Source organism: Protopterus annectens, chromosome 9.part0, assembly GCF_019279795.1.
Source record: "Protopterus annectens isolate FY-2018-M chromosome 9.part0, PAN1.0, whole genome shotgun sequence".
NCBI classification, from domain to species: Eukaryota; Metazoa; Chordata; order Ceratodontiformes; family Protopteridae; genus Protopterus; species Protopterus annectens.
The window spans coordinates 966,399,454-966,424,836 of NC_056743.1; the positions used below are offsets into that span (position 1 = coordinate 966,399,454).

The 25,383-nt window shown below is 44.3% G+C and overlaps 2 protein-coding genes across 3 annotated transcripts in view; one reads left to right on the forward strand and one right to left on the reverse strand.

Annotated features, from left to right (window-relative positions):
* RASEF (RAS and EF-hand domain containing) overlaps positions 1-25,383 on the forward strand; it is a 1,118,741-nt gene that overhangs the window by 614,931 nt on the left and 478,427 nt on the right. The window lies entirely within an intron of this gene.
* MCRS1 (microspherule protein 1) overlaps positions 12,957-25,383 on the reverse strand; it is a 1,081,536-nt gene continuing 1,069,109 nt past the window's right edge. The window contains exon 18 of the mRNA XM_044083711.1: positions 12,957-13,545. Within this exon, the coding sequence (XP_043939646.1) occupies positions 13,459-13,545 (87 nt within the window). The 3' untranslated portion in view covers positions 12,957-13,458. The remainder of the gene's footprint in view (positions 13,546-25,383) is intronic.

The window sequence follows — 25,383 nt, forward strand, 5'->3', positions numbered from 1 at the left end:
AAAAATTTTTTTATGGCACGGGGAATTTCAGTTAGAAAAAGTCCCAGTTCATCCCATGTGCCTTTCCACAGGAAAAACATATCAATATAGTGCTTGAAGAGTGCTACATTGTAGAACCCACTGGGTTTAGTCAGGGAGTTGTTTCCCATGAGCTTAGCACTAGGTTTGCATAGGAGGGAGCTATTTTGGCTCCCATGGCTTCACCTCTCAGTTCTTCATAAATTTGGTCTTCGAAGGTGAAGAAATTGTTGTTCAGTACTATTTTCAGGAGGTAATAAGAATAAGAAAACAGACCAAGATTTACTTTTTTCAGAAAGAATGACTAAACTATGAGAAAACAGTAAATGTATTTTCTATGATACTATATGCATAATTTTACTGAGTTTTGATTATGTATGATTTCGTAGGATATTCTCTGATAAACGCTGTACAAGAAAGTAAAGTATATGTGCGTATCAGTACAATAGGCCTAGTTCCTTATGTTGACCAGTGGTCAACTTACAGAGGTTCTACTGTGTGTGTGTGTATATATATATATATATATATATATATATATATAAACACACTCACAAAATGTGTTGTTCACAATTTACATTTTGCTAAAAATAACAGCTAAAATAAATTAGCATCACAATATACTGTTTCAGCACAAACTTATAAACTCCAGTCCAAAGAACAGTACTGGCATTTGATCAAATATCTTTACTTGAATAGATTTCAACCAGTTTCACATCAAAGCTATCCAAGGGAATGAAGGAAATCATTCCTGTGGACATTGCATTTAACATGATCCAGGGTTTAAAACATATAGGGATACATGCATTTTACTCCAGTGGCAGTTGCTTCAAGTAAAGGGTAAAGCCACCCTGTTTGAAAGGATATCTGGGCTTAATGACTAGTAAAATCCAGAGAGAGCTGACAGTGCATTTTAACAAGAATGCAACTAAAGTAACTGCAGGGTAAAGAGCATTCTAATACTACAACAATGCATTTGTTATGCACGAGGCTGATACAAGCACTGCTCTAAGCAGGGATACACCACTGTACATAAAAAGTACAGTTGTGTACACTTACCATAAATGTAGATGTTAGAGTGCATTCACTGTTGCAGTCATTGCCTGTGGATTATCCCTGCCATGGTACCCCTCAGCCAGCCCGAATACCAGAGTCAATGCTTTTCTGTGTTGGCTGCTGTCACTTGCTGCCTGATGTCAGGCTGCTAGTGCTATAAAGGAAGGCAGCCAACGCCATTACATCAGTTTTTCATGCCCTAACCAGTCAGAGGCCCAAGTAAATATGGTAAAGTGGTCCTTGTGGCTAAAAGCCATCGCTGGAAACAATGTCTTCTTAAAGAAAGAAGATATAAGGGGGAAGGAAGGTGGGAAACCAGGACTGCAACAGTGAATACACTCAAACATCTACATTTATGGTAAGTGTACTATTGTTCATGTTTCACTGTTGCAGTCATCACCTGTGGGAGGATTCTCAAAGCTGAGGAGAGGGGTGGTAAGATTAATAAGAGACCTAGGAATGGGTCAGCATGCCCTGCAAAATTGCAGAGGCAAACCCTGCCCTAGGCTTAGAAAATAGAGGTAGGTGGTAATGCTTGGTAAAGGTATGGACAGAAGTCCAGGTGGCTGCTTCTAGGATGTCCCTGGTGGAAAACCCTCTGAGGAGTGCTTTGGAAGTGGAGACTGCCCTAGTGGAATGGGTTCGAATAGACTTGGGGGGGGGGCAGTTCCCATGCAATCTGTAGCAGAAATGGACACAGTTTGATATTGATTTGGAAATGGTTTGGAAATGGGCTTCCTCTCTGCCCGTGGGGCAAAGCTGACAAGTAGTTGGTCTGCTTTCCTGAAGGGTTTAGTATGGTCCAGATAGTATCTGGGCTGTTCACAACTAGTGAGTGCAGAATTCTTTCACCCCTTGTTTTGAGGGTTAGGAAAGAAGGTGGGTAGATGTATGTCCTGGTTGAGAGTTACATTAGATACCACCTTGGGCATAAAGGAGGGATTAGTCCTCAAGGAGACCCTGTCTGCATAAAAGATGATGAAGAGCTCAATGGCCATCAGTGCCGAAGTTCTGAAACCCTTATGGCTGAGATGATAGCTAGGAGAAAAGCAGTCTTCCTGGAGAGGTATCTTGGTTCTGCTGAACCAGCAGGTTCGAAGGGTGGTAAAGTTAGTTTTTCCAAAACATAATTCAGGTCCCAAGTGACCTTCTGGGAGGTCTGATATTAAGAAGCCCCTCTGAGGAATTGTTTAATCAAAAGATGGGAAGAACAGGGGCTGTTCTGTATCAAAATGAGCTGAAATGGCTGAGGCATGGATTTTAATAAAGGAGAAGGAGAGGCCACTATTAAGTAGCTCGGCTAGGTAGTCCAGGATAAGAGGGATGGGAGGTTTGTGAGGTATTGCCCCATCTGGACTGGCTCCAGGAGCAGAATATTTTCCATTTTCCTGATTAAGATTTTCTGGTGCTGGGCCTTCTGGCCTCTGTGATAATGTCTAGGACCTGTTTGCTTAACGGGCTCCGTGTTTGCCCTTAGGGTATTAGCTATGCTGATAGTTTGAGAGTCTGCAAGTCTGGGTGCAGCACCCCCCCCCCATCTGAGTTAAGAGGTCTGAGATCAGGAGAAGCTGCCTGGGAGGCTGTAAGGTCAGGCTGCGCAGTAAGGGGTACCAATGTTGTTTGGGCCAATCTGGAGCAATGAAGATTGCCTTTGGTCTCTCCTCCCTTATTTTGATCAGTACCTTGGGCACAGGAGGGAATGCATACACAGAGGGTGTTCCAAGGGTCGAGGCATCCACCTTCCACGCTATGTGGTAATACTCCCTGGTACAGAATATTTTCAGCTGATGGGTGAGATGCGAACCAAAGAGATCCACTTCCGGAGTCCCCCACGCCTGGGTAATTTGTAAAAAGATTTTTCTGTGGAGCTGCCATTCGTGGGGGTCCAGTAAGTTTGTTGATCCCTGGCAGGTATTGGGCTATCAGGTGTAGTCCCATGGAAGAGGCAGTCAGACAGAGGTTCATGGCTAGCTTGCACAGACGGTGAGATTGGGTCTCTCCCCCTGTTTGTTGATGTACCACATTACTGTGGTGCTGTGTTTTGATAAGAACTCCTGGCTTGAGATGGGGTTTAAAGGATGTCAGAGCCTTTTGTACTGCCATCATTTCCTTCTGGTTGATGTGTAAAGGAAGGTGCTGGACATCCCAAAGGCAATGGGTGCCCCTGCCTTCTAGGTAAGCACCCCAAGCTATGTCGGAGATGTCGGTGGTAATGGTCTGCCCGGTTGGAGGGTGAAGGAAAGACCTTTGTCTGGGCACAGGCCCCTGCCCACAAGAGAAACGCTGCCCTTATACAGGGGATCAGAGGGAAAGGGGTCTCTAGAGGTTAAGAGAGCTGACACTAAGGTTCTTTAGGTACCACTGAACTTTTCTCATGTGAAGCCTGGCCAGAGGAATTAGGATGCAGGATGCCATGTACCCCAAAGGCTTGCAGGAACTTCCTCGCAGTGAGGTGACTTCTGGAAGCCAGCTGGGTAAAATAGAGGCAAAAAGCTCTGCTTTGCTGGGGATAGGAAGGCCATTTTGGATGCTGTGCCCAGTAGTGCTCCAAAGAAAATGATCTTCCTGGTGGGCGTTTGCCTTGATTTATTCACGTTTATGCTGTACCCCAAGGAGGTTAGAAGGGTTTTGACAAAGAGGAGGTCCTTGAGGAGCTTTTCTTTGCAATCTGTCTGAATGAAGCAGTCATCCAGATAAGGGTAAATTTGTATATTTTTCTGTCTGCAAAAGGCTATGGCAGGGGCTAAGCATTTGGTAAATACCATGGGAGCAGTAGATAAGTCAAAGGGTAGTGCAAAGAACTGAAAGTATAGTGAGCCTGCTCTGAAGCGAAGGAATTGCCTACAGGATTCCCTTATGGGGATGTGGAGGTAGGCATCTTTTAGACCTAGGGTAACTAAACCAGGCATTTTTGTCAGCATAGGCACCAGCTGCTGCAAAGTTAGCATTTTGAATTTGGGGATCCACCAGGAAGGTGTTCAGAATGGATAGATCCAGGATGGGGTGCCAACTGCCCTCTTTCTGGGAACAAGGAATAGTCTGGAATAAAAACCTTTGCCAGTTTGATCTGAGGGGACAGGTTCTACTGCCCCTTGGGATATGAGAGTTTGGACTTGTTTCAATGCCTCTGCCCAATGACTTGGAGGTAAGTCTGGGTACCCTCTTCGAATTGTGAGTTTGCTGAAGGAGAATTTGTATCCCTGAAAAATGATCTTTAAGACCCATTGGTCCTTTGTTACAGAAAGCCAATTTTCTTTGCAGAGGGAAAGCCTTCCTCCTAGTGGTGAGTGAAAAGAGGGCAGGGGGGGGGGAGAGGGAGTCACAGAGTTTTTGCCATAGAGGATGACTTACAACTCCCTGCCTTCGGAGTGGAAGTGGTCCACTGTTTGGTTCTCTGCTGTCCCTGGGACAGGAGTTTGGGTGGTCTGTCCCTGTGGGGCTTACCTTCCCCCCCCGTCTGCTAGGTGCACGAAAGGACTAGTGTTTTGAGGGAAAATTCCTGCTGAACCTAGGGGGTTGTACCTGAAGGAAATATTTTACTGTTTGCATAGACTTTGCTAGGTCTTCCATCTTTTTAAGCACCTCTTCTGCTTTTACTCCAAACAAGCTGTCCTTATCCAAGGGTGCATCAAGTAATTTAGATTTGACATGAACAGGGAGAGGCTGTTCCTTCAACCATGCAGATGACAGATCCTGACACTGCTGCCCTGCTTGAGGCTTCTAAGGCATCATATCCACAGTGTAATGAGTGTTCAGCCACTTGACAAGTAGAGTGCAGTAAATCTGCTAACTCTTTTGAAGTGGCACAGTCAGAAAAGGTTGAAATCTTTTGTTTTAATAGTTACAAAGTGTGTTGATATTTTACATGTGGAACTGACAGTTGAGTGCTCCGATAGCTAAGGCTGGAGAGGTGTATACTTTTTACCCCATCTGTCTAGAGCTCTGGAGTCCTTGTCAGAAGGAATAGGATTCTTTGCAGAACTAGCCTTAGCTCCTTTTGGTCCCTGTGTAATGACCTCCATCTCTGCAGCAGGACTTCTGTACAGGTATTTGTGAGAATCTGGTACTCTACCTGTCAGGTTTTCTGGGAGCAGGTGGGAGGGCATCAGGAGTTAAGCTGGATTCATGGAAGACATCAACAATCACCTCTAAGATTAGTGGGATGGCCAAGGGTCTCTGCTGGGCCAGGTCATTTTTAGACTGAGGGAAGTCCTGGGATTCCCAGTGGAAATGTTCCCTGAGGGTGTGAAGGGTTTCCCCAAAAGGAAAGATCTTCTGGTGGAAAGGCAGAAGGAACGGATTCATCTGCATCTGAATCCTCATAAGCAGTTAGAAGAGGTTGTTCATCTTCAAAATCTGAATAATCAGACTCCTCAGAATCCTGTTCTGTCAGTATTTCAGGAGAAAGGTCTCTCTTCCTTTTAGGTGTGGCCTGACTACCCCTGATAAGGGTGAGAAGATCCTCCGACATTTTAAGCATTTGAGCTTGGGGCAGTGGAGCAGGAGTAAAATGGTAGCTAGAGGTAGTTTTCCTAGGAATGGCCTTGCCTCGAGCCTAAAAGCATCCATCGGTCTGAAACAGAGGAGAAGACGTCTTTTGTCTAAATTCGGTAGTGCAAAAAACCTCCTTGGAAGCCGGTACCAGCGTCACGGCTCCAGACCCAACCAAGACAGAGACAACCAAAGGCTTGGAAGATGAAGAAGATTTCTGCAGCATACTGGACTCCATAAAGGTCTTAGTAGAGGCTTGCGAAGGTATAGAGAGTCAAGCATCAAGGGCTGTGAAGGCACCTCACTGAATTCCAGAGAACTGACAACCTGTTTAGCGGTAGAGTCGTTGGAAGGCTTGGCCTTGTGTGGTGTGTGTCTATCTTTACCCTTACATTTTTTCAGAATGTCTATGGATTGTTGGCTTAAGGACGCCATCTTGGAATGCTAAGACAGAAGACGAAAATACCTGGCTACAATAAGAGCTCTATGACAAATGGTTCTTGCATTAAACAGGGCACAGAACTAGCAATGGGGGATGTCGTGGTCTGGGCCTAAACAAGTGACATTATGAATGGAAGTCTCAGTGTGGTATTTGCTTTCCACAGATGAGGCAACGGTTAACTTTTTCGGACATCAGTTAGTGCAAGAAAAAAAGGATCCCCAACAGGGTACTTAGCTTTAGACGTTTTCAGCTGTAATTCAAACTCTGGTAGCGTCAGACTGACACACTTGTGAACTGCTTCTGCTACAGGCTCCATGGCAAGAAAGACTGATGTAATGGCATTGGCTGCCTTCCTTTATAGCACTGATGACCTGACAGCAGCCGACACAAAAACACTGACTCTGGTATTCGGGCCGGCTGAGGGCTACCACAGCAGGGATAAAGTACAGTTTTGTACCTACCATAAATCTAGATGTCCGATAGGAATGCATCTGCAGTCCTTACAAATGGGTTGTCCTGTCGTCAGGCAGCCCTTCGGTCGGCCGGATTCCAAAGTCTGGGTCTGGCTTCGGCTGGTGTCGCACTTCACCCGACGTCATAGCTGCAGTTATTCGGGTATAAAGGCATCAGCCGACGCCATTTTCCTCAGTGTTTCTTGCCCCAGATGCCAGGTGCCCTCTAGGAAGGCTAAATTTGGATAAATGCAAATGATTCCAAATAGTAGAGCGCAAATCAAAAAAATAAGCATGTATGTACATATATACAAACAAATACACCATAATAGATTCCCCCAGCTAGCTACAAGATGGGCAAATACCCTAGGAGTACCACAGAGGGGAAGGAGGGTGGGTAATCCTGACTGCAGATGCATTCCTATCGGACATCTACATTTATGGTAGGTACAAAACTGTACTATGTCCTTCAAGGATGCATCTGCAGTCCTTACAAATGGGTAGAATACCATAGCCAAACTGGGGGAGGAGGAGAAATGAAATTATGGTGTAGTTAAGATCCCTTGCAAAACAGCAGTGGCAAAACCTGCTCGGGATCTAGAGTATAAAGGTAAATTGTAATGCTTGGCAAATTATGCACGGAGCTCCAAGTAGCAGCCTCTAAAATGTCTTTGGTAGCCAATCCTCGAAGAAAAGCTGTGGTAGTGGCTGTAGCCCTTGTAGAGTGAGGCCTGATGTTTTCTGGAGTTTTCTTCCCATGGTAGGAGTAACAAAATCTAATGCAATTTCCTATCCACTTAGAGATTGTCTGTTTTGAAATTGCTTTTCCTTCCATTCCTGTTGCATATGCTACCAGTAGCTGGTCAGTTTTTCTATTGCTCTTTGTCCTGTCCAGGTAGTAGCGTAATTGTCTATGCACATCCAAGGTATGCAGCAGTCTTTCTCCCCTGTTCTGTGGGTTGGGGAAGAATGTAGGTAGGTGGATAGCCTGATTCAAGGATACTTTGGAGACCACCTTAGGCATAAAAGTATGATTTGTTCTCATGGACACTATCTTGATGGAAGATCAGGAAGGGCTGTACTGCCATTAAAGCCTGTAGCTCAGATACCCTTCTTGCTGAAGTGATTGCCAGTAGGAAAGCAGTTTTCCATGATAAGTATTGTAATTCTGCTGTTGCTGCTGGTTCAAAAGGAGGGAGTGTCAATTTTTCTAGCACAAAGTTCAAGTCCCATGCTGGCAATGGTGGCTTCCTAGGAGGTTTTACATTTTTAATTCCTCTCAGAAACTGCCTGAGCAGAGGATGTGAAAAGACTGGAGGATCCAAGTCGCATTCTGCTGAAATAGCTGATGCATGAATCTTAATGGAAGAATAGGACAGTCCTTTGTGGAAGAGCTCTGCCAAGTATTCCAGGATGTTGGCTATGTTTACCTGTGACACATTCTCTCCTTTTTCATTACTCCAAATGGAATATCTTTTCCATTTTGCTGAATAATTTTTTCTTGTTGAGGGTCTGCGAGACTCCAAGATAATGTCTTTAACCCTTTGGGATAAATGTGGGTTATTTGTTCTTATGCAATGTTCCAGGCAGTTAGCTGCAGCGTTTTCAGGTTTGGATGCAGGGTGTTGTAGTTGTTCTGTGTTAACAGCAAGGGAACAAGGGGTAGGGGCCATATTTGTTCCCGAGACATGCTCCTCAGTAATGGGTACCAATGTTGTCTTGGCCAGTCTGGAGCTATCAGGATGATCCTTGGACGGTCCTCTTTGATCTTCAATAGCACCTTGTGCATCAAAGGAAGTGGTGGGAATGCATATGCTGTCAGGTTTTTCCAACTGAAAGATAGGGAGTCCACCTTCCAAGCAAGTGGGTGGTACGTCCTTGTGCAGAATTTCTTTAGTTGGTGATTGCGTGGGGATGCAAATAAGTCTATTTGAGGTAGTCCCCATTTTCTTGTAATGGTTTTGAAGATGTCCGGATGCAGCATCCATTCGTGGGCATCCGTGGTAGTCTTGCTTAGTATGTCTGCTAGAATGTTTTCTTTTCCTGGTACAAAAATTGCTTGTAACTGGACGTTGTAACTCAGGGCCACATTCCAGAGGTCCATTGCCATCCGGCATAGAGGGTACGAATGTGTGCCTCCCTGTTTGTTGATGTACCACATAACTGTGGTGTTGTCTGTCCTTATCAACAGTTGACCTTGTCGAAGAAATGGTCTGAATGTCTGAATTGCCAGTTTTACTGCCAGCATTTCCTTTTGATTTATGTGTAGGTGCAGCTGGTCTTGAGTCCATAAGCCTTGTATGCACTTGTCCAGCATGTGGGCCCCCCAACCGAGGTCTGAGGCATCCGTGGTGATGGTTTGGCTTGGTTGAGTGTTGTGGAAGGGCAATCCTTTGTTTGATTGACAGGCCTGAGCCCACCATTGGAATTCTTGCTTCAGGCATGGAATTATTGGAATTTGGGTTTCTAGGCTGTGCTTGTGCTGAGACCATAAATTCCTTAGGTACCACTGTAACTTTCTCATATGCAGTCTGGCATGTGGAACCAATATTATGCAGGATGCCATGAAACCCAAGGCTTGCAGGACTTTTCTTGCTGATGGATGGTTCTGCTTTGTTAATGCCAAGAAGTATAGAGGGAGTTGCTCCTGTTTTTCTGCTGTTAGGAATGCCATTTGCTTCGATGTGTCCAGCTCTGCACCCAGGAAGGTTATCCTTTGGGATGGTATCAGCCTTGACTTGTTTATATTGACTGTGTATCCCAGGGCTTGTAGTAGGTAAATGACCCTTTTCAAGTCTTCTGCTAACTTGATTTTGTTGTCCGCTTGTATCAGGCAGTCGTCCAGGTAAGGGTAAATTTGGATTCCCTGGAGCCTGCAATGAGCAATTACTGATGCCAGGCATTTCGTGAACACTCTGGGTGGAGTAGATAAGCCAAAGGGCAATGCTGAGAATTGATAATGCTCTGATCCTGCAAGAAATCTGAGGTATCTTCTGCAATTTGGTCGTATGGGGACGTGCAGGTATGCCTCCTTGAGATCTAGAGTTACCAGCCAAGACTCCTTGCCCAGCATGGGAAGAAGTTGCTGTAGGGTCAGCATTTTGAATTTTGGAACAATGATGAATGTGTTTAAAGCGGACAGGTCGAGAATAGGTCTCCATTTGCTTTCTTTTCTTGGTACCAGGAAGAGTCTGGAGTAAAATCCCCGTCCTTGCTCCATAGATCGTACCTTTTCCACAGCTCTCATTTTTAATAATTGAGTTATTTGTTGTAGAGCTTCTGCCTTTTGATTTGGAGGTAGGTTTGGCATTCCTCTCTTCCCTGGTAGAGTATGGAGGTGAAACCTGTAACCTTGGTCTATTGTCTGCAAAATCCACTTGTCTCTTGTGATGTAATGCCAGTTTACTGAAAATAAAGCTAGCTTCCCGCCCAAGGGTGCTTCTAGTTGTTCCCTGGTAGGCGGTGCTAGAGCCAAGTCACTGTGATTGTCCTGTAGTAGTAGTGGTGGCTGTGTCTGTGGCTGCACCTCGCTGGTTGTTACCCTGCCACTGGCGTCCCCTGTAGGCACCCCTGGATTGATTTCGGCCTCTTGAACGCCTATTCCTGCCTCTCTGGGCTCTGGAGGAGTCTGGAAAGGACCAATTCTTGGAGGGCCAGTGCCTGCTAAACCTTGGAGGTTGGACCTGTAAGAAATCTTTCACTGTTTGGACAGATTTTGCCTTCTCTTCCATCTTCTTCAGCACTTGTTGTGCAGGAAAGCCAAACAAATTGATCTTGTCCATGGGAGCATCTAGTAATTTTGATTTCACATGGTCTGGTAAGGACTGCTCTTTTAACCATGCATGCCTTCTGATAACTGTGCCAGTCATGGCTGATCTAAAGGAAGCCTCCAGTGCATCATAGCTGCATTTTAAAGAATGATTACTGACCTGCTGAATGTTATGTACCATTTCCTGAACAGATTTTTTGTCTAATGGTTCATCTGAGGACAGCTTTTTGGTTAACTGGTCTAGCATAAATTCTTGATACTGGATCATGTGGAATTGACAGTTCAATGCTCTAGCTGAAAGAGTAGCAGAAGTGTAAACTTTTTTACCCCATCTCTCTAAGGACCTGGATTCCCTTTCAGAGGGGAGGGGGTTTTTGGCAGAGGTAGCTGCTACAGCCTTAGGACCCTGGGAGATAGTCTCGGGATCTGCAAAAGGAGCCTTATATATATGGTGATGTGTATCCGGGACCCTGTAGTACCTATCGGGCTTAGCAGGGGCCGGAGGAAGAGAATCAGGAGCAGTACAAGCATCATTAAATGCATCATCTACAACAGAAAGAACTGGAGGTATAGCTAAAGGCCTATGTTGTGGTAAATGCAAAAAGGTTCTAAGCCTTTTTCTGGAGTCTGAAAAATCTTGGCCCTGCCACTGAAATTGTTCCCTCATAGCATGCAAGGTTTCCCCAAAGGAAAATTCCTCAAGCGGAGAGGCAGAAGGGATGGACTCTTCAGCATCAGAGTCTTCATAAGGGGAAAAAGGAGCCTCTGGAGGGTCTGTATTATCTGAATCAGAGGAATCATCAGTGGAAACTGGCTCAGGGGGCTCTGCTCTAGGCCTCTTCTCTGGAGGTGGGTGAGAGGCCCTGTCTGGGTGAGGTTGGGATCCCCGGATTAAAGAAATGAGATCCTCTGCTAGACTAAGCATTTGGGAACTGGAGCTAGGCCTGTGAGAGGGGGTCTTAACAGGCACAGATTTAGTAGCTTTAGCTGCTTTAGCCCTGGCAAAGGCCTTAATGGACATGGCTGCAGGAGACCTAGCAGCTCCATGTACAGGGGTTGAAATATCCAAGGGAATAGTGTCTGATAATTCCTGAGAAACCACAACTGCAGGTTGGATTTCAGAAGCCGATTCCACCAGGTTGGAAGAGGCCTCGGTAGAAGGTAAGCTTTCGGCTGAAGGAAGAACCGCTTGCTCGGTTTCGGCCGAAACCGAGACACTCGCGGTTGGCTTAACCGCGGTTTCGGCCAAAACCGCGGACCGCGAGTGTCTGTCCTTTTCCTTGCGTTTTTTGGATATATGTGAAGTCGGAGGATCCGACGGCATAATATAAGCAAAATCAGAGCCGAAAAACTGCTCAGCAAATTCCGACAGACGTCTAAGCGTCCGTCGGTTAAAGGAAGCACAGGCTAGACAAGCTGCTATGTCGTGGTCTGGGCCTAAACAAGGTAAGCAGTAAGAGTGGAAATCTTTATGAGGTATTTGTTTCCCACAAGTTAAACAGTTATTCACTTTTTCTGACATCGGCTGAGGCAAGAAAGAGTCCCCAACGGGGTACTTAGCTTTTTAGAAGTCGAGTATTCGGTAGTAGTAATCTCTGGGTCTGACCGACCGGCACTTGCGAACAGCTTCTGCTTCGGGCGCCACGCGGCAAGAAAGACTGAGGAAAATGGCGTCGGCTGATGCCTTTATACCCGAATAACTGCAGCTATGACGTCGGGTGAAGTGCGACACCAGCCGAAGCCAGACCGAGACTTTGGAATCCGGCCGACCGAAGGGCTGCCTGACGACAGGACAACCCATTTGTAAGGACTGCAGATGCATCCTTGAAGGACATCCTACAGGTGATGACTGCAACAGTGAAACAAGGACAACATCAGTAACATGCAGGAATGAGGTCAGCATAGTCGCAGCTTTCTGAATGTCACTACAGGATACTGCTTAAGTGTAAACTTGGCAGAGTCAAGGTCTTAGGCAGGTAGCATTTCTGCACAGTAACAGGGTACACAGCTTCAGTGGCACTGACGCAGGGAACACATGACTAAATATGTGGGACACAATAAAAGCAGAAAAAAACACTGCTACCTGACTGCTGTGAGACTGCAAAGGCTTCTTTGGCCAAATCAGGACCAGTCCTGTTGATATGCTGCCAGTCCCATCATTAGACCCTATCAAATTGGAGGAGGTAGGCATCTACAAGAATGTTATGACACAATAACCCCCAGCCCCACCCAGGTGACTGGGTAATGATGGTTCAAAGTCTAAGCCCACCAAAACTGGAAAATAGAATAAACATAACTCTACAAAAAAGTAAAATGGGGGCTCCTGTCATTCTATCACTGGTATAATTCAGCTAAAAGTGTAGCAGAAACTGCAGATAGAATCAGTGGCGATAAACACTCTGATGCAGAAGTACTAATACTCCAAAATATACTGTCAATGAGAAGCATAAAAAAAAAAAGTTGCCCTTGAGTAAAGAAGCTATGCTTACAGCTCGGGTACTTTTGAGCCACAGTATCCAATCTCCTGTCAGACGACACTTTTCCCCATTTGGAAAATTGCAGGGAATAAAATTCATGTGCGATTTGGGATTAGTATGTGGCTTCTGCACATGTGGCAATTTATGCAGACTTTGCAGCCTGCACAAAGGACAATCATTACAGGACAGGGCCCCTGGTGGAAACGAATACTATGCTAAAAAGCATTCAATTACAAATACTCAGTAAAAAAGAGTCGGTGAAAGAGTTTTATTAAGCATAATCTGTGTGACAACATAGACAGTTAATATTAATTTGCTTTAAAGACACAGTGAGAGAACTGATCGAAATTTGTGTTTGACAATTAACACAGCTTCACAAAACAATCACAGAAGAAAAAAACTTTCCGACTATGCAAGATTCCATTCAGATCCAAGTAGAGAAAGTTGAGAACCGCAATCCTGCAGAGACTGCTTACTACCAATTTGTTTCAAAGCAAATGTATTTTCCCCAGTGAAAGGTGTGCATAAATAAAGACAGTAAGAACACCATCAAAATGAGTCAAAACAGTAAACTGGCTGAAGAAAGGACTCCCTTTATGGAAGTGGAATGAGAACCAGTGATTAAGAGCTCCCCTGGTCTTCTCTGAAAGACTAAACATACTGTCGCAAAGTAACAGTCTGCAAGAGTTGGGACAATAGCTACTGCCTCCTCCTAAGCAGTTCCTATTACAACGGTAGCACCCTGCTGGAAAAATGTCACTGTTGGCTCATCTTGGCAGCTTCTGTTTTGATCAGTGTAATTAGGTCTTGGTTGATTAGGAACACAAAACGAAGTCCAGCAATCTACAAAAAAATTGAGACAAAAAGGTGACCACATTAACTTGAACATGATACTGGTGCACTTTCCTCCAAAAATCAAATTAACAAAAGAGTGGGCTGACTGCAACTTACTGTACTATGTACACACAGGTTGACAAACTAGGCACACAGACTTTTCTAATTAAAACCGAAAGAAAATAATACAGAAATGTTCATGTCTACTGATCATAGTGGACCTTTGTGCCACTTATGACGGCACAAACAGTGAAGCTCACAAACAAAATTCAAAAACAGAAGTCAAAAATCAAGTACAAGCACACAGCTAGGTATAATAATAAAAGTTATTACATAGACACCACCTCTAATTCCAGATCTCCTACTGCACCTCAACAAACAAGTTCATTACAATTTTCCTATCAAAGGAAGCTCTTCAACCAAACTGGAAAATAGTTTTCTTTTCAAAATCTATCCACTCATTCTGTAGCTAAGGAATTTCATTCTCAACTCCTGCGGTTCACCTGTTAAGACACCCTTGCAGAATGTTGTTTCACTCATTTTTCATTAAATGTAATTTCTTCCTTTCAATTATTGCCATCATTTATGGAGTTAGTGATTATCCTCCTGTGACATTATCCAAATCTGTCAAGTTCCAATGGATTCTCTTCTTAACCATGCAGTTATTTTTCAAAATGCTATTCCTATGCAAATTTAATGTTAATTTTCATACTTCCTTCTATATATACATATTGGAATTAAATGACTTGGGTAGTGCCATATGCCTAGGGTCCATGATGCAGCTGAAAGGAGTCCATAGATCAGCCTTCTCACCTGGTTATTAAATACATTAATAAGACACTACAAATGACATGTTCCAAGATGGCAAAAGAAGAAACAAAGCAGCTGCTAATAGAAGTAGGGTGTTAACTTTACAGAAATGACTTTCTCAGATTTCCAGCAACAGAAACAGTGAAAGTGAGTCAAACCAAAGAAGGCAAGAATGACAGAAGCTTAGCTCAGAAAGCCACTGCTGTGAAGACCAAGAACAAATGCCAGTGGCCATATAATGTTCACAATACATACACAAAAACTTTAGTTTTCATTTTCATGAACTTGTTTGGAACCAGGCTACATCATCATAACCATAACCCTTTGAACTGAAAAGAAAAAAATGCATCCCTCTCCACCTCAGTTATGCATTTTAAAATGCATGACACTCTAGTCACTTGACTGTATCAATAATGCAAGCTCATAACTTAGTTTGCAAGTAGCAACATTTGCAAAACGTTAGGATGTTTTATATGGCCACACCATTACAATTACAGCAGGGATAAGTTACTGATTTGCGCAGAGCAGCAAGGTATGGGAAAACAAAACAGTTTTTTTTTCTCTTTTTTTTTAAATAGAAATTCACAAAGGGTAAAGTATTTCAACTGTTGCCTTTAGCACAGAAATGTGAATCATTTGTGTGTTAACTGCGGCACACGTGTGTGTGTTATTTTCATAACTCGCCTATCATGTCACTGTAGGAATCTACAGCCCCAACCAATGAAACAAACTAGCTTGCTTTTTCTATCAGAAATGATACTGGTCCCAAACTCAACCTCTATTTTGTTCAGTGGAAGGAAAGATGTCTACTTGGTATGAAGCAGTTCTCAGGTATCCAAAAACCAAATGAGAAACATCACACGTAGAAATAGTTCTGTAATGCAAATGGGCTCACTTCATATCTCGCTCAGGTACAGAATCTATGTCATAGTAATAAAGCAAGTTTTACTCCCACGTATCAAATAATTTGATGGCTAGCAAACATCTTCAAAGCAGGAAGATGCTTTCTTGTCCACAGTAATTCCATTAAACACTCACAGTTTGAGCAGTGTGTTACTGTGTTATGCAGGGCAGAAATTAACTTGGCTGTGACTGCAGCTGTTCTAACAGATCACTGTTGAGGTTAGCCTAAGCTATATGGGGTCCTATTCCACTGCAATTGGTCAGCTTCCAAAAGCTAAAGGTGCCTTCCAACTGTCAGGAAATAGAGCATAACTCCATTAAAAAGACACTGAGTGCAAAAAATTTCAGAGCATTTTTTTGCACAGGAGTGGCAAGAGCCCTGAAAAATAATGCAAAGAAACAAACCAAACAGTAACTATATACAAAAATATGGAAAAATCCACAGCCAGACAACACTAAAATACAAGCAAGAAAGGGGGCTAGAGGGAGGCGAGGCTACTGCAACGGTGATCTATCAGGACGTCTATTGTTAATGTAAGTTTATTTACACATCTGTACGATGTTCAAACATAGATCGCTGTTACAGTAGTCTAAGCTATATGGATAGATTCCTACAGCTTAGAGGAAAAATAAAAAAAAAAAGTTATGAGATCCATAAACTAAGACTCCAGGAGCCCTTAGAGAATGATCTTAGCAAAGCATTTCTGTACCTGGAAAAGGATAGTTCACAGTGCTTTGTCTAGAGTAGTTCTCAAGTCCACCCATTTCCAGAAAGCTGCAAAGAAGCCAAACACTTGTGGAATCAGCTGTAACCCTGCCTGGAAGTGATTTACTTACTATGCTGAATACAAAAGGTAATAGCATGAGACAACTACCTGGAGAAAGTCTGTTTTGACAATGGTTATCCTTTTCTCTTACCTCTATAGGAGACAAACAGCTGATCAGCTTTCCTGAATTTTGTCAAGGTAGCATCTGAGCTGCCTATGGACATTTAGTGTGTGAATAATACTCTCTCCCTTGTTTTAGGGTATGGAACAACACAGAGTTTGGCTTAAAGTAAACTCATAACACAATAGGCATAAAGGTAGGATTTGTTCTTAAAGAAATCCTGTCCCTGTAAAAAAAAAAAAAAAAAACAAGGTAGAGCTGACTCACCACAAGAGACCTTAACTCAGATGCTCTCCTAGTAGATATGAGAGTAAACCAGCCTTCCACATTAAAAACCTCAAGATCGATAGATTAGAAGGTTCAAAGAGAGGAGAGCTTCTCAAGTACAAAGCTCAGATCACAAGGAATGGCCACCTCTTTCCTAGCTGGGTAAGTATTAACACCCTATTCAAATACTGTAACTTGAGAATGGTTATGAGAGGGTCAAAGGGAAGACAAACATGGTCAACATATGGACCTTAACAGAAGAATACAACTCATTGGACGGTAACTTATGGATAATCGAGAAACAGAGGCAACTAGGACTGAAGAGGATCCTAGTTCTAGGAGTAACACCAACAAGAAAATCTTTTCCAATAACATAACATTTGTGATTTTCTTGTTGCAGGCATTCTCACCTCCTTTATTATCAGCTGCACACCCTCAGAAAAAAGGTGCACAAAAGGTATTAAAACTATCAACCAGGCAGTTAAGTTTAGGAGTTTTCATAGTGGGGTATATATCAAACTTTCCATTCTTATGTGAGTAAACCCAGTTAGTGGGGGAGCTTGCAGTAATTGTCCTTGGCCAGATTGAAAATAAGGGACAACTAGCTTTGCCTTAGCGAAAAGAGAGCCACCACCTCTATTTTTGCAGAGCCTCTCTGGATCTTTAGAAGAACCCTGGAAATCAGTGGAAAGGCACATAGGAACATTCCAGTCAATGGGAATGAGAAGACCTCTGTCCTCCAAGCCTGTATCCAAGGAGTCCTGTCCTGGAGCAAAATTTCTTTAACTTCCAGAATGCACAGACAACAAAACAGATTAACTTGAGGTATTCCCCACAGCTGGAGCACTTCTTACAAGGTCCCAGGATGAGGTTTCTATTTTATAACGTCTGACCTGGTTCTGTTGAGCTTCTCTTCAAACAAGTTTTGCTCTGATAGAATGTATGAAGCCTGAAGAGTCAAACAGAGCTGCGTGGCTAACCTCCCAGACTATCATAGCAAGTTTGAAAAGACGGCAAGATGTGGTACCCCACCCAGCTTTTATGTACCACATCACTGTGGTGTTATCTGTGTACACTTCCAGTGGTCCTGTGGATAACAGATGATTAAAGGTCTTCAAAGCGTTGATAACTGCCAACATCTCTGGCATATATGTGCTTTGTCTGCCTGTAGACAGGATTCCACAGAGCTTGCATTTTTATCCTTTTGAAAACCTCTCCCCACGACAGGTCTAAAGTATTTGTGGTGAATGACTGGAGAGGTGTTGGAAAGGAGAACGGAAGACCCAGACTGCAAGCTATCTGGACTACTCACCATCAAATCTCCCTCTTTACAATTCCCAGAACTGGGATCTGAAAGGATACAATGTACCTGCAGAACTCAGATGGATCTGAGGTACCATTACAGTTTCCTTGTGTGTAGTATGGTCAGCAGAAGCATTACAATCATCGATGTCATCTACGTCAGAACCATGAGAAACACACTTGCAGATGGATCACTGACCGATAAAAATCAGGAAGAACTGTTGAAACATGTCAACTCTGTCTAAAAGGAAGAAAGGCTGCAATCTAGCAAACATTCCAAGAAAATTATTTTGTGAGAAGGGATGAGATGAAAGTTCATTTGAAAACCCAGACTAACATGAAGTTTGAGAAGTTTCTGAACAGTTGCTAAAGATTCTTGTAAGCAGGAAATAGTCTGCAAAGATAAGGCAATCAAAGAAATATGAAAAGATGTGAATATAATAAAGTCTGCTGTAAGCAATGACTATTTGTCCTTGGACCCTCCTTTGGAGCTAGGCATTTTGTGAATACCCCTGGTGCAGTGGATAATACAAACAGTAAAACAAAGTACAGTTTTGTAAGAACTTACCATAACAGTAGATGTCCTACTGACCACTGTTGCAGTATTCATAACAGATGGGTTTTCACTGCATTACCTTCTTGAGGGCGTATGCCCAAACTGTGAACTTAGCTCATGTGAATCAGTGTATAAGGACGGACACATGTGCGAGATCCACAGACTATCTTCCCAGCCAGTGGCCTGAGCACAACAGACAGGAAAACTGCTCAAGCTAGGAGGGATGTAGTTCGATCTAGTAGTAAACTCCCCCAAGAAAGGATATTTTGTGTGTGTGATCTGAAGGCAAGAGAGTAGAGGGGAAGGAGGGAGACAAGGAATACTGACAGTGACCAGCAGAACATCTAGTGTTATGGAAAGTTCTTACACAACTGTACTATGACTTAATTGAAATCACTGTTGCATTATTCATGAGTGATGGGTGATTCCCAGAGCTGAAGAAAGAAAACAACTGTCCAGGAGACCAGAGAGGACTGATCTGTCCAAAGCAGTCCTAGACCAGAAGGCATCAAATTTGTAGCACTTGAAGTTGTGTACAGAGGACCAAGTGGCCACTTCCAAGAAGGTTCTGGCATCAACACCCTTGTAGAAACCACCAAAAGAAGCAACTGCCCAAGTGGAATGTGCTTTATGGCAAGAAGGCAAGGATTTACCATGTTGTAAGTAGCAGAATGAGATTGTCTTTGATATCTAGGATGCAATGATTTGCTTTGAGACTAGTTGTCCTAGCTTTGCATCAATGAAATAAACAAATAGTTGGTCAGGTTTTCTGATCATCTTTGTTTTGTCCAAACAATCTCAGCTGCCTGTAGATGTAAGACCCCCCCCCCCCCCACACACACACACACACACACACACACCATTCTGAGGATTGAGAAATAAGCAGGTAGATGAATGGCTTGATTGAGGGATATTTCATTCACTACCTTAGGCATGAAAGAAGGGTTGGTCTTAAGCATTACTCTGCCCTTGTGGAAAATAAAGACAGAAGCAGCCACAAGTGCCAGAAGTTCAACCACCATGCATGTCGAGGTTAGAGCCACTAGGAAGACTGTTTTCCTTGTGCAGAATTTTAAAGTGGCTGGCTCCAAAAGGGGGTAGTGTGAGTTTTTCCAGAACAAAATTAAAATCTCATGGTGGCGTAAGTGGTTGTCTTGGAGGCTTAAGGTGCAGGGCTCCTTCCAAGATCTTGACCTCTGTCCTGGGCATGACAGGAGGATCCAAAGGCAAACGGGCAGTGATAGCTGACAAATTAATTTGAGGACAACGCAGAAGGTCACAGATACTGTAGTATAGTGAGGGCCTCAGATAAGAGTACTTTCAGTTTGTGCCTATGACATCAAATGGAGAATCTTTTCTACTTGGCTATGTATGACTTCCTGGTATTGGGCTTACTGGCCTCTTGTAAAACCTATAACACATCCTCTGAAAATAAGTGTCTTTTAGGGATCAGAATCCAAATCATCCACAGAGTGAGACTGAGAAAGACTATACTGGGATATAGAAGCAAACCTTTCTGTTGGGTGATTAGGTCTGGTTGTATTAGAATTTTTCCCTTTGATAGGTGGAATAGGATGGGAAACCAATGCTGTCTTAGCCATAAATGGGCCAAGTGCAGCAGTTTTGGAGTGTCCTTTTGGCTTTTTAGCAGGGCCCATGGAATGCGTGGCAGTGGAGGGTAGGCATACAAGAACCTTCCTGTCCGCTGGAAGAGTCTGTCTTCCAGGCCAGTGGAGATAAGGTCCTGGTGCAGAATCGAGGGAGCTGGTGATGCAAAGGAGGTCTACTTGCAGATTGCCTCAGTGGTGGATGACTGCTCTGAAGGCCTGTCTGTTCAGGGTCTACCCATAGGGATCCATAAGGTCCCTGCTTGAACAGTCCGCCAACGAATTCTCTATAGAGGGAATGTAAGCTGCTGTGAGCGGCATGTTCAACTGAGTGGCCTTTTGCCATACCTCCTGTGCCATCATGCACAAGGGGTAAGATCTTGTGCCTCATTTGTTTATATACCACATCACTGTGGTATTGTCTATGCACACCAGGAGAGTCTGGTTTACAAAAGTGCGAGAAAGTCTGCAGAGCCTGCAGGAGGCGGAGGTCCATTTCCTCTGTATTTTGTGGGATTCTGTCCAGGCTCCCCAAAACCTGTTGGAGGCATCAGTGTGGAGAACTTGGTTGTGATGGATTGGGGGGGGGGGGTGAATGGAAGGACCGGGATGAGGGAAATCAATCTCCCCCAGAGAAACTCTTTCTTGATGTAGGAAAAATGATGCGCGTCTCCAAGGGATGCGAGTGTTGGGCCCACACTGACTGCAGGTACCACTGAATTTTCCTCATACGCAGTCTGACCAGTTGATCACTGGGATGGATGCAGCCTTGAATCCCAGAGCCATGAGTCACTGTGCACAGGGTTTGGAAAAAGCTTACCAGGTTTGGACTTTTTCTTGAGGAAGAGAGGCCTGGCATTACAACTGAGTTTAGCATGCAACCCAGGAAGACCAAGTCCTGAGGGGGAGTGAGATGAGATTTTTTGAAATTGATGGTGAATTCCAGATTAGTTAACTGCCATACAATGAAATGTAGATGCTCAAGGAAGGTGTCTGTGGACAGGGCCTGAATCAATACGCTGTCCAAGTAGGGGAAAATCTGAATTCCCCAAATGTGGCAGTTGACTACCACAGGTACTAGACACTTAGTAAAATCTCTTGGGGCAGTGGAAATATGAAGTGGCAAAGCAGTAAACTGAAAATGTTATGAGACAGAGAAGGACCTGAAGAATTTCCTGCATGAAAGACAGATGGGGATGTGAAGATAGGGACCAGAAGGGCCTGAGGAAGAGTGAAGGGCAGGTGGGTATGGACAGTAGCCTTTTGAATGTAGGCGCTTTCAGGAAACTGTTTAGCATGGAGACGTCCTGGATTGGCCTCCATTTTCCTTCCCTCTTTGGAAGAAGAAAGATCCTGGAATAAACCTCTTCCAATGAAGGGCAAAGGTACCTCTTCTATGGTTCCCTGTGCTAGCAAGTCCTGAATAGTGGGACTGATCAAAGTAAACTGCATGGTATGTGGAGATTTTCTGAAACTGACTATGAATCCCAGATTGGTCAAGTGCCATACCATGAAAGTAGATGCTCAAGGAGACGAGATGCTTTCCCAAGACAAGGGATAACCCTCTTTGATAATACTCAGAACACATCTCTCTGTAGTTACTACCTCCCAGAACTGATGAGAGACAGTGTCCTTCTGAAAGGAGGGTAGAGGAATGGAGGGAGGCGTGGAAGACAGTCACGGAGTTTTGCTTTCAAAGGGAAGTCTCCTTGAAGGGAAATCCCTCTGTGGTTTGTCCAAAAAATCTTCTCTTGCGTGCTTTTCCTCTCTTAACAATGGCAGTGGATTTGGCCAGATAGTGCGCCTGTGGTATGTACGAACAGAAGACAGGAGAATCTGCCTGCAGTCTTTCATGGTCTTGACTTACTCTTGTAGAGTTTTGAAAAGACAGGCAGCTTGTAGTCCAAACAAAAGGACATTGGCCAACAGGGAATCTAAGACTTTCAATTTGAAGTCTTCAGGGGCGAGCTGCCCCACAGTCATGCATATCTTCTGATCACTGAGCCTCTGTCAACAGCCCTAGACATAGCATCCACTGTATCATAGCTGTACTTGGTGCTGTTGTCCTGTTTGTGTAGTCTGGGGAAGAACAGACTGCATTTGCTGCTTAGAGAGTCTGCTGTCTGCAGTTCTGTCATGACCGCCTTATGCATAGACTGTAGCACAGAGAAAAAGAAGTTATGTCTTGCCACAACGTTCCATCTGTATTGTTGATCCTCGTTCAGTCATTACATGTGGGTACCGGTTCCGACCTCGGAACCGAGCTGGCCATCTTCCAAGCTCACGCCAGCTACAAACTCTCGAGCTAAAAACTCTTACCCAGAATTCCCCTCTCCCTGTTACCTCAGATTGAGTTTGCAAGTCAAAAGAAGGTAGAGGCTACCTCTGGTCAAATGACCTAACAGAACCGGATGGTGAGATCCACTAGAAGCCACAGGAGGGGGAAGGAGAGGGGGTCAATGATTGAACGAGGATCAAGAATGCAGATGGAATGTTATGGTAAGACAATTTTTTTATCTGAAATTGTTAATCCTCGTTCAGTCCTTACATGTGGGACAAGTCCCGAGCTACCTTTATTCCTGGGAAGCTCTCATGGAAGGACGTTCCAGAGCACCATAGAACCAAAAGATGCTCTTCCCCTGGAGGCCAAATCCAATTTGCAATGATTGATGAAGGTATGAGGAGTAGCCCAAGTTGCAACTGCACAAATGTCATGCAAAGAGGCTCTGGCATGGAAGGCAGAAGTTGCCACCGACCTTGTAGAATGAGCCTTTATGGTAGTAGGTAATGGAATAGTAAGTTTTCTATAAATGAAGGTTACGCAGTCTTTTAGCCATTTAGCCAATGTGACCTTCGCAACAGCACATCCTAACCTCAATGACACTATCTCTATGAAAAATCAAATATAGTCTCTTGATGCATAAGGCTAGAAGCTCAGAGATACGTCTGGCAGAAGTAATGGCGACCAAAAACAAAGTTTTCTATGACATATATTTGAGGTCGCAAGAAGAAGCTGGTTCGAAAGGTGGCAATGTCAAAGCTTGCAGGACTAATGACAGGTCCCATGGTTGAGTAGGTTCTCTAAAACGGGGTCTTAGATTCACGCCTTTTATGAAAGTCTTGCATAATTTGTGTGACATACGAGAAGAGTCTTGAACACCATCATGAAAATTAGATATTGCAGCCAAATGAAATCTAATGGTAGAGGCAGATAGAGTGGACTGAAATACGGTAGACCGATATTCCAGTACTATCGACACTGGTGCTGAAAAAGGATCTACTTGTTTTTCTTTCAGCCAAAAAGTAAATCTTTTCCATTTGCTGAGATATGTAATTCTGGTGGAAGACTTGAGATGCAATAAGAATGTCACGTACTAGCAAAGAAAGATCATTCTGCTTGGCAATCAAAGGAATTGGAGGAGCTAAGCTGTGAGCTTCAGGCTGTTCAAGTTGGGGTCAATCATATTCAGCAGATGGGAGATCAACCCCGGGGTTGGATGGAGAATCTACGGTTGATCTAGCAGGTGAGGCCAAAGGAAGTGAAATCAAATCTGACGAGGCCAATATGGTGCTATGAGGATTACTTTGCTCTTCAACCGGCGGGCTTTCTTCAGAAACTGGGGAATGAGGGGGAGAGGTGGAAATGCATAAAGCAGACCCAAGGGCCAATCGTGGACTAGAGCGTCCCTGGGTGACTGTCCCGGAGGGGGAATCAGGGCAAAACAGTTGCTGCATTTGTAGTTGGTCAGGGACGCAAAGAGGTCACAGCAAGGAAGAAAGACCCTAGCGGTTGAAAATCTCCGGCACTATCAAGGGATTCAGGGACCCACTCGTGAGGTTGTAGAATACACCTGCTGAGTCTGTCTGCTATCACGCTGGAACTCCCGGGAATGTGCGTTTCTAGAAGAAAGTAGTTGGTAGCCATCGCTCATTGCCATATCCTCATGGCCTCTCGATAGAGTGGGTAAGATTTGGTTCCACCTTGTTTGTTGATGTACCAGACCACCGCCATGTTGTCTGATTGCATCGCAATAGTCACAGATGGCAGCAGGGGATGGAATGCTTGCAACGCCAGAAGCACCGCCCTCAGCTCTAGAACATTTATATGCAGATAGGCCTCCATTTCGGACTAAGTACCTTGGACCGTCTGTCCCTGAAATAGCCCCCCCACCCCATCAGGGAGGCATCTGTGGTCACTGTAGCCTTGGGCTGTTGGGGGTAGAAGGAGCGAGACCATTGTGACAGATTGTGCGCCATCCACCAACTTAGATCTTGCTTGCAGCTGTGAGTTACCCAAATCTTGGCTGAAAGAGGGTACTGAAAGGGATACCATTGGGTGAGCAGTAGCCATTGTAGAAGCCTCATGTGAAACCTGGCCAGAGGGACAATCTTAATGGAGGTTGCATGGAACCAAACAACTGGAGAACAGAACGAACTGTGGATTTCTCCCTTGAAAGGATTGGAATCAGTTGCTGCTTTATCCTTAGAATTCTGTGCTCTGGAATGGATGCTCTGCAATTCTTTGTATTCAAGATGACCCCTATGAATTCTGTGGACTGAGATGGGGTGAGATTGGATTTTTGCCAGTTTATGGTTATGCATAGCCTTTCTGCAGTGAGGAGAGAGTATGCCAGGGCTTCTTCCAATAGATTTCTGGTGGGGGTGGAGATGAGCCAGTCATCTCGGTATGGAAACACCTGGAATCCTTGTAGTCGCAAGTGAGCTGTGACGACTGCCATGCACTTTGTGAACACTCTGGGGGCTGTAGAGAGTCCAAAGGGCAGTACTTTGAGCTGGTAATGACTGGCTCCCGCATGGAAGCAAAGGAATCTTCTAGATGGTCTGTCCACTTTTATGTGGTAGTATGCATTTTGAAGATCTATCTAGCACATCCAATCATCTTTTTCCAAAAGCGGAAGGATAGACTGTATTGTGACCATCTGGAATTTCTGTACTTTTACAAACTTGTTCAATACACTGAGATCCAAAACTGGTTTCCAGTCCCAGATTTTCTTTGGCACCAAAAATAGTCTAGTAGAATTCAGATCCTATCTGGTCTGGAGGGACTATTTGGATGACTCTTTCTTAGCAGCTTTGAAATCTCTTTCCTTTGACTGGGTGGAATGTCGGGGTAAGCTTGTTAGGGGAGCAGGACAAAGGTCGAAGGGGATATAATAACCTCTGGTTATTATCCTTTCTACCCAAGAATTGGTGGTAATGGCTAGCCAGGCAGAAGGGTACAAAGAGAAACAACCCCCAACCACTTCCAGTGGATAGCAGTTGGGCAGCTCTTCAGGAGCGCTGGTAGGACTGGCCAGGGAAAGAATCCCTGGAACCCTGGTTACGCGGACCCCCTCTGCCCCGAAAGGGGAGTCTTCCCTGAGAGTTTCCCCCACTGCCTCTAGGGGAGAACTCGGCCTGTGTGTGACAGAGAGAACCTTGAGACTTTTTGTGCCATATCTTCCCACTCTTCTAGTTTCTGGAGAAAGCCCGTTGAGAAGAATAACAGACACC